General features: G+C 32.2%; 1 protein-coding gene across 2 annotated transcripts; it reads right to left on the bottom strand.

The window, feature by feature from the left end:
• Positions 1-2000, bottom strand: LOC110798487 (dof zinc finger protein DOF3.6). 2 transcript variants are annotated; one of them, XM_022003664.2, is made up of 2 exons: positions 1829-2000; positions 1-1360 (listed from the first exon to the last, which is right to left on the bottom strand). In XM_022003664.2, the coding sequence occupies exons 1-2, from the start codon at positions 1880-1882 to the stop codon at positions 329-331; spliced, it is 1086 nt and encodes a 361-aa protein (XP_021859356.2). In that variant the 5' UTR covers positions 1883-2000; the 3' UTR covers positions 1-328. The 2 variants fall into 2 exon arrangements, with proteins under 2 accessions (XP_021859356.2, XP_021859357.2); XM_022003665.2 differs by lacking the exon at positions 1829-2000 and adding an exon at positions 1613-1738.
• Positions 2001-12446: the final 10446 nt, after the last annotated feature.

The raw sequence follows: 12446 nt of genomic DNA, 5'->3' as shown, positions 1-12446 counted from the left end.
TAATAGTGAAATTTCGAAACACAACTCTATATATGATATTATAGTGTTTATATAATTAGCTAGATTTCAAACCAAGATTAGCTAATTGGTCAATAATAGTAAAGATCATGACAATCCTCCTATTTTCATGTCATGATATAACAAACATACATAATGAACCTAACTAACTAGCTAATTAACCCTATAAACATAATCTAATCTTTTAAAATACAACAAATGAAAGAAATCAAACCCAAATAAGTCACTCCAATCATAGATAAGTAGATCGACTAACTAGCCACTACAATAATTTTTAACTAATAATAATCCTAGAACACTAACTTTAACATTACCCCAAAAGATGGCTAGTTGAAGATGGAGAAGTGAATCCAGAAATATCACTATTACTCCACACACTCGAGTTCCAATTGTTGTATTGATGTTGATGATGCTCATTTGGTTGAACAACCTCGAAATCCTTTGCTAATAAGCTTAGCCTTTGTGAGTCCTCGAGTTTAACTGATGCTACTGATCGATCATCAATGCCGACCTCGTGATCCAATGGCGGCCTTGACTGAAAGGCGGCGTTGTGGTGGTGGTGGTGGTGGTGGTTAGGCATTAGTCTCCCACCCAAGAGCTCAACACTACTCCCAGGAGTGGTGGTGTTGTTCTGATCAAAAGGGTGCATATGTTGCATCATCCCATTAATTCTTCCAAGACCTTCAAAATTATTTCCCATAAAAGGGAATTCCATTTCTACCCCTCCACCACCCAACAAACTCAACCCTATGCCATTAGGGTTTGAGTTCCCTAGATGATGATGATGCAAGGATGAGGGTAGAAATGGAAACTGAGGCATAATATTCATCATATTATTATTATTAGGGGTTAAAAATAAACTTGTAGAACAAGATGACCCTCCTGAATTTGTAGTAGTACAAGTACTTATCATCGGAGATCTCGACGCTTCATTATTACTACCACCACCACCGCCGCCGCTGCTGCTACTCCTTGATTTGCTTCGTTTAGTAGTGCGGCGAGACCCGCCACCTACAGGAACATTCCTAAGGGCCCCACCACGAGTCCAGTACCGCCTACACGTCTTACAAAAGTGTCGAGGCTGCGAGAGGCTGTAATTGTTGAAGTAACAGAACTTGGTGTTTGTAGAGTCGCAACGAGGGCATTTCTGACCTGCCTCGGGAAGTGGAATTTGAGCTTGACGAGCTCGATCAACCATTGAATTAGGCTTAGTAATCGACCCACCACCGCCATCTCCTCCGTGATTGGGTTGCCCTGGTGGAAGCTGCCCACCGTTAGAGTCATGATGAGCCGAGAGTAGCGGTGGTTGTTGTTGTTGTTGTTGTTGATGGTCATTTGATTGCTGCCACAACAAACAAAACTAAATTCAGACAAGTACATAAATTAAAAAGCATCTCTAATGGTTAGCTAATACGGAGTACACATCGATCCATATCATTTTAGCTTGGTATGCCACATCAGTTTTTCAAGCAACAATATTTTCTAGCTACAACATACTCCAATAGTTAGCAAGCTGTTTAAGATTACTTTTGTTCTTTATATTTCATTCTATTCATACGTTTAATCCTAAATACTTAGGGAAAAAAAAAGTTACTCTTTTTTCCCAAGCTAATTAGCTCGGAAAACTGGTCCAATGATTTAGCTACTTGCTTCAGAGTTTTGGAAATTGCAAGCAAGTCGATCCCTAAATTGAACCATATGAGTTTGTTTAATATATAAGCAGGTATATTCGAATAAAACCAAAGATGGAGAATATAATTTATCTTTTTAAAAAACTAGAAGAAGATAAAGATTAAGGTAGCAAACGAACCTGATGCCAATTCTGGGGATCAAGTTGGTAGAGTGGAAGAGAAGAGAACACCATTTTTAGTTACTAGTTATCTTAGCTAGCTTTGTTTGATTTGTGTGTTGGAAAGAAAGGGTGATGAGTAAACATCAGCCAAGAAGCAAAGGAGCTAAATTAAAGAAGAGATGATGATGTAAGGAAAAGATAAAGTTAAGGGGATCATCTATTTATATAACTAACTTTTGCTTTTTATTTTTATTTATTTTAATTTTTACTGAGATTCTTAGTGTTTGAAAAAGGGTGTATTAATCATGAACTTTGGATTGTTAAGCGTTAAGATTTGAACTTCTGTCTGCTTATTTAGGCTTGATTTAGGGTGGAGAGTTTTTTCATGGGGGGAAGGGAAGATCTTGATCTTGATCTTGATCTAGGTACCTGGTCTGTTAATTTTGATCAGTTTAATCAAACCTTGATTCTATGTTTTTAACTTTTTGTTTCTTTATTCTGGGACTAATGTTATTTGATGTACGGATTCCGATTCCGTCTCTCACATGACTCTATTAGAAAGGAAACTGATTTTGGCATATCACTTAATTTATCTTGGTCAGCATACACTTTGTAAAAGCATGGCAAATTGTGCTCTACTCACATAAAATGTGACAAAAGCAACTAAGTGGTGTGCCAAAATCAGGCCCGCACACACTTTGTAAAAGCATGGAAAATTGTGCTCTACTCACACGAAGTGTGACAAAATCAACAAAGTGGGGATGCCAAAATCAGCTCCCTATCAGAAGGTATATTTTAATTTGTGTTGTTTTAGACAAAGATCAAGTTAGTGGTGCCTATTTGGAATGTTGGTTCAATGCTTTTTAAGTTAAACGTACAAGCCATTGCTTTTTTTAATGGTGTCGATCTTACATTAGTACAAGTCCCCCATTGAACTATGATCTAATTGTATCGGTAAACCACGTTTCTAAAACTTATCAATGCAATGTTAGGTGTGTGGTTTAGCTAGCCGGTCGTGATATCATTCAAAATGACCAAGTTTAACAGCATTATTATTCAATCTGACCTAGTGTTAATGTCCGAGTATTTGAACACCGGCTCAAAAAGGAGCAAGTCTAGTACAAACAAGCAAGCTTATATATACGTACTTAGGCTCCGTTTGGTAGAGCGTAAAACGTTTTCATTGTAAAATGATTTTTCATGGAAAACATTTTTCAAGGGAAACCACAATTCCAAACTAGTTTTCCTTTGTTTGGTAACTTACTGGAAAATTGGAAAAGATGGTGAAGATTGAGGGGAAGAAAGGAGAGGGAGGTAAGGAGGAAAGAAGGAAAAGTGGTTTCCCTCCATTTCAAATGGAAAAGGGTTTTCCACATTTGAGGGAGTCATGAAAAATTGTTTTCCATCCCTTATCCAACCAAACGACGTAAAATGATTGAAAAGGAGAAAATCATTTTCCATGAAAACGTTTTACGCCCTACCAAACGGAGCCTTAATGATACAAGTGGTCGAGCGTTCTATTTGACGTACATATGATTTTCTATTACTCGTATTAGAGATAAGTGTGAGGGTCAGTGTTTAACACAACACAACACATTTATTCAAACAGTTTACGTATATTTAACCTATTTATCTTCAACATGAACACGATCATGACCCGACACATTTACCCGCGGTAACGATTAAGGTATGAGGAAAATAGGTGATGCATGGACCCCTTAGCATAGCAAACGTACAGTGGACATACATAATAATTTTGAAAGGATAATGATTGTTATGAGCAGAATAAAAATGGTTGGTGACTTGGGTGGAGTTGGAATCTAATTCCTCCTGTCTGAAATCTGATGGTGATATGCTGAAGAATGGTCTTTAGCTGATTTCCATGCATATTGTGGGGTTAATCCCCATGACGTGGAAAATAGGAAGCCTGGACTCTGGAGATTACAAACTTCCATATTCTTTTTTACTTAGACCCCTTTAACACCACTATCGACCCTCCTTTGAAGCTCTGACAAACGGCGCTAATTTACTAGTTGAGGTCTTGAGGATGTCATAATAATATAAGGGTGTATTCGGTAGTAACATTTAAGTAGCAGATATTTTTGTTCAAAATGTTACTTATAAATTACAGCGGTTGGGTAGCTTTTGTTAAACGTTAAAAATAATACTCAAGTTTAACTTTTGATAAAATTATAATAAAATTTTAACAAAACATATAACTTTTACCGGATCATACTATCTCAACCGCTACTTTACTGAACACTTATACTAGTTATTCGCTACTTTAATAGCTAACCATGCGTTACCTGCTACTATTCACCGTACGCGCCCCTAAACCACTAAAAACTACCCGCTATAACTAATTTGTCCAACCATAGATGCAACAAACAAAATTAAAATTATACTTCGTCTAACTAAAGATGATCATGTGACTACAAATTAAAGTTGATTCTATGTTTTATTCCAAATTATTTGTTTAAACATCAAACGTTAGCTCTTTTGTTTTGTACGACTAGTTTTTTTGTTTTTTGTTCGAGGTACTAGGATCATCCTTTTCTTTTTAGAAATAAACTCTTCGTGAGATTGGTATATTATCAAGGGAAAGTAAATTTATCTTTTATGATCGGTAAACAATTATTATATGAATTTTGTGTATTTATCCAGAAATAACGTGTATCATCTCATTTAAACAGTCCCTTTTTAAAAAAAAAAAATATAAAAGAATACATAGTAGAATTAGTTGCACCCGGTTATAGTTGATCCACACGCGCGTTATCCACTTCATCTTAATACTTTGTATAAAATCTTGTTTAAGTGGATAATTTGATGTGACCTTATAAACTCTATTGTCCCTGATTTATTTATTTATTTTAATCTCATCTCTTTTATTCACGAAAATTACTTTAGATGTCATACATAATACACCTTGAATTATTGAGAACAAAAGTTATGATGTTCCAAACATTGATAAATCAAAAAACATGTTACGCAATTACATGCTTGGTGATGAATAGATGATACTTGCTCAAAAGTGAGTTAATTCATTTTTCCCATTCTTTGAATTCACCTCCTTTTTTTTTTTACTACCATTGAACTATGTCAATTTTGTGAATTAATGGGAGAAAAAATTAAGTGCATTCATGGAAGAAAAGGAAGAAGGGGGAGAGAAGGGATGTTAAATACATGAAATTGTGAAAAAAGAAAAAAATATCAAAGATATTACCGTTATTGTGGCTACTCGCATTAACGATTTCATCTAATTTCTATTTTCAGGTGGTAAAAACAAGTTATAAATATTTTTTAGGTGGTACAAAACAAATTTTTAAGTTTTTCTTTAGGTGGTAAAAAATAAGTTTTAGTTTTTTTAGGTGGTAAAAACAAATTGTCCATGATATTTTTTTTTTTTAGGGAGTCCATGATATTATTAGCTTGTCACACAAGATTACTGATTATAGGGAAAACTATTTTGAATAATCTCTCACTTTTCTTTTCTTTTTTAATGAAAAAATACATTAAAATTAGAATGTTTTTCTCTCTATATTGTACTTCGTATAAATTAGGAGAGTACTATACGCAACCTGATTTTACTTGGCGCTGCCCTTTTCATTCATCCTAAAAAAAACTCTACCCTCACTTTTATATTTTCTCTCAACCTTTTTTAATATTATTTTGGTTCAAATAAATTTGATTTTTTATTTAGTTTCATGTGTAATCAAATTAGAATAAATATTTAGATTGCAATGGACGATATTTTTGACTTGGAACTGAGGTAATTTTCGTTTTTTTTCTGTTTTTTCGAGTCTTTTCATACAAGTTGTATGAAACTAGCACTTATATTTTGTATAGATTGAACTAAATATAGTTAGCTATTTCATACAGATTGAACAAAATATAATTTACCATTTCGTACATATTGAACATAACAGAACTAAGTATTCCGTATAAATTGAACAAAACATAATTCCGTTCAAAATTGAACATAACATAAATAAGTTCTATCATCACTATTAATGTATAAAAATCAACCACTACATGACCAGCCGACAACTCTTTCATTGTAGACAATTGAAAGAAATAGTATCATCATTTTGTTCAATTTCACTACTACAAAAAAGGGAATAGAGTACTGTTGAAATACACTTTATAGGACGCCTTAGAGGCGTTCTCCAACTCAACGCGCTATAAAGTTTATAAAACAGGTAAAAGAAGCGTTTTATATACCTAGTCATAAAGTACAGTGATAAGAGATAAGCGTCCTCTATTCCCTTCCTAAAATCAGAAAATGAAGAAGGAATATAGAACGGTTAACGTACATAACCGTCTCCTATACTCTACAATAAATCGCGTCTTCCGTACATAACCGTCCTCTATTCTTCCTGTTAAACATTGAGATACAGAACATCTTCCGTACATAGGCGTACTATATACTTCATGTTTAATATTAAAATATAAAGTTATTTCTTTACACAACCGTTCTATATTCTACCTCTTTTTTATTTTTAATATTATTTAAAAATAGTAGCACACGCATCCTAAAATAGGATATTACGATTCTAATATGTATACCAAATCTAAATAGATAAAATAAAAAAGGCAAATTTGCCAAAAAGGACCTTTTATAACTCAAATTTTGCGAGAAAGGACCTTATATAATTTTTTTTGTGAGAACACACCTTAAAGTAATTTTTTTTGCGAGAAAGGACCTAAGGGAAGTTTTCGGCATTGACTGAGCTTTTCCGGCCATTGACTTGCACGTGAGCAGCACGTGTGGCTTACGTTGGCTAAAGACATTGATTTTCCCTAGTCTTGAATTTTCAAACTTGATTTTATTTCGATTTTTTTTCCAACTTTAGGTTTTAAAGCTTGAATTTTGGAGGAAAATTGGGTGTGATTAGCAATATAAAGTCACACGTGCTTCTCACGTGCAAGTCAACGGCCGAAAAAGCTCAGTCAATGCCGAAAATTTACTTTTGGTTGTCTTTCGCAAAAAAAAATTTACATTAAGGTGTGATTTCACAAAATAAAATTATGTAAGGTCCTTTCTCGCAAAAAAAATTACATTAAGGTGTAATTTCGCAAAAAAAATTATATAAGGTCCTTTCTCACAAAATTTGGGTTATAAAAGGTCCTTTTTAACAAATTTCCCAATAAAAAATATATCCACACGACCTTTCATTCAATAACAAAATAATATTGTTCATTCAATTAAAAAATCCATCCATATTACAAAATCCATACATGGAAAAAATACACCATATATATTACGTAGTACAAAATCTATAAGTCATTGGTAAAATAATCTCGCTTCTTGTCAAAATTTGTGCGAAGATTTGTGAGTATCGGTTCTTAATTGTCTCAAGTAAGTCTGGCAAAACAAAATAAAATAAAAGACGGTTAGAAATTTACAAATCAAGTGCAAAAATTGACTACCACTAATATCAAGGTCTTTAAAAAAAAACAAACAACGCATGACATTTAAATTGCATATCCGCATCAGCAAAGCTACATCCACTTAGACCTGAAATCACGAAAGTCAAATTAGATGAATATAAAATCAAGAATTGATATATTTATGTGTTTGGTAAAGGAATATAAATTGGCTACCAAAACGGCAAAACGAAGTAAAACATGGGTAAAGAAAAAAGAAAAGAAGAGGGAATTGATATTATTTTCAACTAGATGGATATACTCGAGGACTACTTCTGTATGGACTCTCGACATTAATGTGAGGCTTCATTGCCGAGAAGTCTATCCTCCCATGGTTCTTACTGATATTCCTCGCTCATGTCTAAAAAAGTTTCAACTCTATTATCTGACTGCATAATAGTGCTCAGGAATCTAACTTAATTAAATTGCAAGTGATAACCGTACCCATAGTTCAATCTGTCAAATCAAAATCCATAATCTAATCTCTGGATCAAATTACAGACAAAGGCTTCCACAAACAGTAAAAAGTTCAATAATTAAATTGAAGTACAAGTTATGTTTTCAAGTACCTTGTATAACTAAAATCTTCACAGACAGAGAGTATAAATCAAGAAATGAATTGTAGAAGAAAAAGACTTGTGAAGATGGCAATCAAACCGCTACCGTCAATTCCGTTGGTAACTTGTTCAACGAAAACAAAACAAAAATTATAAAACCTAGATAAATGATAAGAATTGGGAAAAAGAAAATGAATCAAATAAACATTAAATCAAATCAAAATTCGGGAGACATATATACAGAGAAATTTAAAGGGCACCTTCATATAATTGCTAGGAGTAGAGATTGAAATGGCAATCGCAATTGTAATCCCATGATGAACAATTTTGTAAACCAGTAGTTTTGGGAAGTGGGAAAGAGAAAAGGGGATATAACCGTAAGAAAGAGGAGTGAAGGAGTGGAAGAGGTGGCGGCTAATGAGGGTTGATGGGACTAGGGCATATATGGGTTTAAAGTATTTTACAGTATAATCGGTTAATAGAGGAGAAATTTTGTGTAAAACATTCAAAGCGGTTGGGTGACTAGGTATTATCACCGCTTTCTATTCTTATTATATTTATTATTTTTTGACTTAAAAAATATTTTATTGTGGTAGAAAGCAGTAAAACGTTTATCTGCAATAGGCGTTTTATATGGTTTAAGATACGTAACTGTCATAAAAGGCAACCGTTCTATATAATTATGTAAAACGCTTAACATACATATGCGCTCTCTATCTAGCGTTACGTGTTCAGGTTTTTGTAGTAGTGTTTGTACGTAATACTTAATTCTATTATGTTCAATATGTATGAAATAGTTAATTATATTTTGTTCAATCTGTAAGATATAATTAGTTATATTATGTTCAATCAGTATAAGATATAAGTATTTATTTCATACCAATTGCATGAAAAGGCTCAAAAAAATAGGAAAAAAATCAAAAAAATTACCTCAATTTCAAGGTCTTCCCAATCAAAATGTCGTCCATTGCAATCAAAATATATATATTCTAATTTGATCAGATACACGTGACACTAAAAAAATCAAATGTATTTGAACCAAAATAATATCAATAAAGGTTGAGAGAAAATAGTAAAAGTGAGGGTTAGGTTTTTTTTAGAATGAAAGTAAAAATGGTTGCGGCAAGTAAAACCAGGCTGCGTTTAGCAACCATGTTTATTTAAGTTAATAAAATGTGAATATTTACTATCAAACAAAGGATCGATATTGTAGTTTGTCGTAATGTAGTGACCAAAGGCTACAACATTGTCTGTTGCCCGATCGACTTCTCTGTAATCATGATGCGAAATGTAACTGTCAAAATGTGTAAGTAGTTGTCTGATGTCATTCATAAGCAGCTGAGTTTTCCATGGGCATTGAGCTCGTCCCTGCAAACCCTTAGTCATTACTCCCTCCGTATTTTTAGGAGTCACATGTTGATTGACACAAGTATTTAGAAAACATAGTTGAATTTGATATTAATAATGATGCAAGTGGAATAGTTGACAATAAAGAAATATAAAATAACAAGTGGGGTGTAAAACTTATCAAAAATGAAATTATTTATGACTTAAGTGCGCTCGCTCATAGGAAATGAAAAAGAATAAACAATTGGACAGTGGGTGTAAAGTTACCAAAAATGGTACTGGGATTCCGAAAAAAGTACATGAAGTAATAATTGTGACTCCTACAAAAATATGGAAGGAGTATTAGATTATCTCCCTCAATAAAAATTTGTTCAATATTATTTTCAATTGCTAATAATTATCCGTTGCGCCTGCTAATTAGAACCGAGTTGATCAATGGCTCAATGCGGAGTTTCGGTCCCGTTAGAGTGCTTTCATACCTTCAAAAAAGAAAATGTACAAGTATGAGGTACTTTTACGTTGTATTTTTTTTTTATTTTAATGCAGAAATAGGAAATATATTACCAAGTGAGGATTAGACCTCTATAGTTCTGGTGCATACAAAAGAGCCTACAATTAGAAGATGTGCCATCACAAAAACCGATATTGGCACAACACCTCAAGTTAAAACTAGGCTTGCAAAAGTTAATATATAGACAAGCAGAAGAAAGGAAGTTAGAACCATTGACATTGTTAGAACCATTGACATTGTATTTACGTTGTATTTTTGTTTCCATTAAAAAGAACATGTTTTTTTACATCCTACCAAGTTAGCTTAGGCTATGGGTAAAGACTAAAGAGTATCCCTCCAAATCTTAACTTTAGACTAGGAGTTTAGTCCCGGCCAATTAAAATCATTTAATTAGGAGGGGAGATTCTCCTTTCCTTCCCACTTCTAAACAACTTATCTTATTAATAAGCATGATTGCATGATGCATATGAAGAATATATATGTACATGTAAAATAACATGATATTACGACAAAATAACATGCAATATATTATTTCATAACGATTTTTCTAGAAATAGCTAAAATCATAATTAATTATGCTGAAGATATTTTTTGGTAAAAGCCTACTAAGAAGCTTTTAGTGTGTAACTTGAGCAAGAATATGAGGACGAAGCCCATACAACTAGACTCGGTGCACTATTTCAACTCTAGTCAAATTAGCATGACTGCATGAGCAGTATTGACCAAATTTTAAAATATTTCAATTTATTATTATAACTCATCATAACTTTCTTGTTATTATTTATTTATATCGTTATTCCTTAGTATTGCATACGCATTATACGTTTTTCTTTCTAATAATGTACTAGATCGATTTCCCTTTTAAAAAAAATGTGTATATATATTTTCAAATAAATAAACAATAAAAAAAATGTTGATGTCAGTAATACCACGTGGCAGCTTAATTAGGTGACACCAAGGCGATTTTTCCTGTCCACTACAAAATAATTATTTTATAGAGACGAGAAATTTCGTCCCTATATGGTCCAAATCCGTCTCAAAATGATGTTTAGAGACGGATTTGAGACGAAAGTAGGGCGTCTCTATAGAGGGCGTCTCAAAAAAATTTGAGACGGAATTCTTGCAAATCCATTACAAATTTGAGACGAAAATTTTGAAACTCCATATACGATTCCATCTCAATTTTAATTTAGAGACGAAATTTTAGTAATCCGTCTCAAATTTGAGACGTTTATTGTATCCGTCTCAAAACCCATCTCAAATTGATGCATAATTTTGTAGTGGTCATAGTACAATAATATAAAGATATAATATAATTAATATAATTAAATCTAATCTAATATATATATATATATATATATATATATATATATATATATATATATATATATATATATATAGGGGAGGGATCCGGTGAGAACACCTCTTTATGTAAGAACACTTCTTATGGTGAGAACACTTTTGCACTCTCTATGTTCTATATTTATTCAACAATGTTCTAAATTTGCTAACTCATGTTCTAAATTTATTCAACGATGTTCTAAATTTATTTAACCATATTCTAAATTGGTTCAACCATGTTCTAAATTTATTCAAGCATGTTTTAATTTTATTCAACCATGTTCTAAATTTTTAACTTCATGTTCTAGATTAATTCAAGCATGTTCTAAAATTATTCAACCATGTTCTAAATTCTTAACCTCATGTTCTAGATTAATTCAAGCATGTTCTAAAATTATTCAACCATGTTCTAAATTTGTAAGCTCATGTTCTAAATTTATTCAAGCATGTTCTAAATTTATTCAACAATGTTCTAAATTTATTAAATGATGTTCTAAATTTATTCAACGATGTTCTAAATTTATTCAACGATGTTCTAAATTTATTCAACGATGTTCTAAATTTGTTCAACCATGTTCTAAATTTATTCAAAGATGTTCAAAATTTATTCAACAATGTTCTAAATTTAGAACATGAGAATGTAGTCAACACATATACATATATACATGTTCTAAACTTTTAAGCTCATGTTCTAAATTAATTCAAACATGTTCTAAAACTATTAAACATGTTATAAAACTATTCAAGCATCTTCTAAATTTATTCAATCATGTTCTAAATTTTCAAGCTCATGTTCTAAATTTATTCAATCATGTTCTAAATTTATTAAATGATGTTCTAAATTGTTTCAAGCATGTTCCAAATTTATTCAAGCATGTTCTAAATTTATTCAACCATGTTCTACATTTATTTAAACATGTTCTAAATTCATTCAAACATGTTCTAAATTTATTCAAGCATGTTTTAACTTTTTCAACGGTGTTCTAACTTTATTCAAGCATGTTCTAAATATATTCAAGCAAGTTCTAAAATTTATTATAGCATGTTTTAATGCTGCCACTTTTCTTTATTGCCAATGTACACTTGATATATGTTGGCAATTAAGAAGAGATACATACAGAAAAATAAAATAAAGATAAACTAATTGCGCAACCATGTACTACGATAAGCCACGGTGTTCACAGCGTAATTTTGCAAATTTAGAGGCTACAATCAACACTTTGAGAGTGAAATATTTACCAAACAACTTCCAGGTTTACACAATCTAAATAGATAAACTCCGATATTCTACCGCACCAGCACCAAAGAAATAACATAATATACCAGTATACAATTGCAGGTTTCCAAAATATTAAGGTCGTACTGATTGGAATGTAATTAAAAACATCTGGTAAAGTTTCTAGAAACATTCGAAGTTTGATTTGCAGGTTCACATATATGTTTTGATTTCGAA

This window comes from Spinacia oleracea, chromosome 1 (genome assembly GCF_020520425.1).
Source record: "Spinacia oleracea cultivar Varoflay chromosome 1, BTI_SOV_V1, whole genome shotgun sequence".
Lineage (NCBI taxonomy): Eukaryota > Viridiplantae > Streptophyta > Magnoliopsida > Caryophyllales > Amaranthaceae > Spinacia > Spinacia oleracea.
This window is presented reverse-complemented; position numbering and strand designations above follow the sequence as displayed.

Bases quoted from the DNA above. Each gene is read 5' to 3' on its own strand.
- LOC110798487 (XM_022003664.2), bottom strand. From the start codon at position 1,882: ATGGTGTTCTCTTCTCTTCCACTCTACCAACTTGATCCCCAGAATTGG. The intron at 1,361-1,828 runs GTTCGTTTGCTA...TTGTTGTGGCAG, and splicing joins ATCCCCAGAATTGGCATCAG to CAATCAAATGACCATCAACA.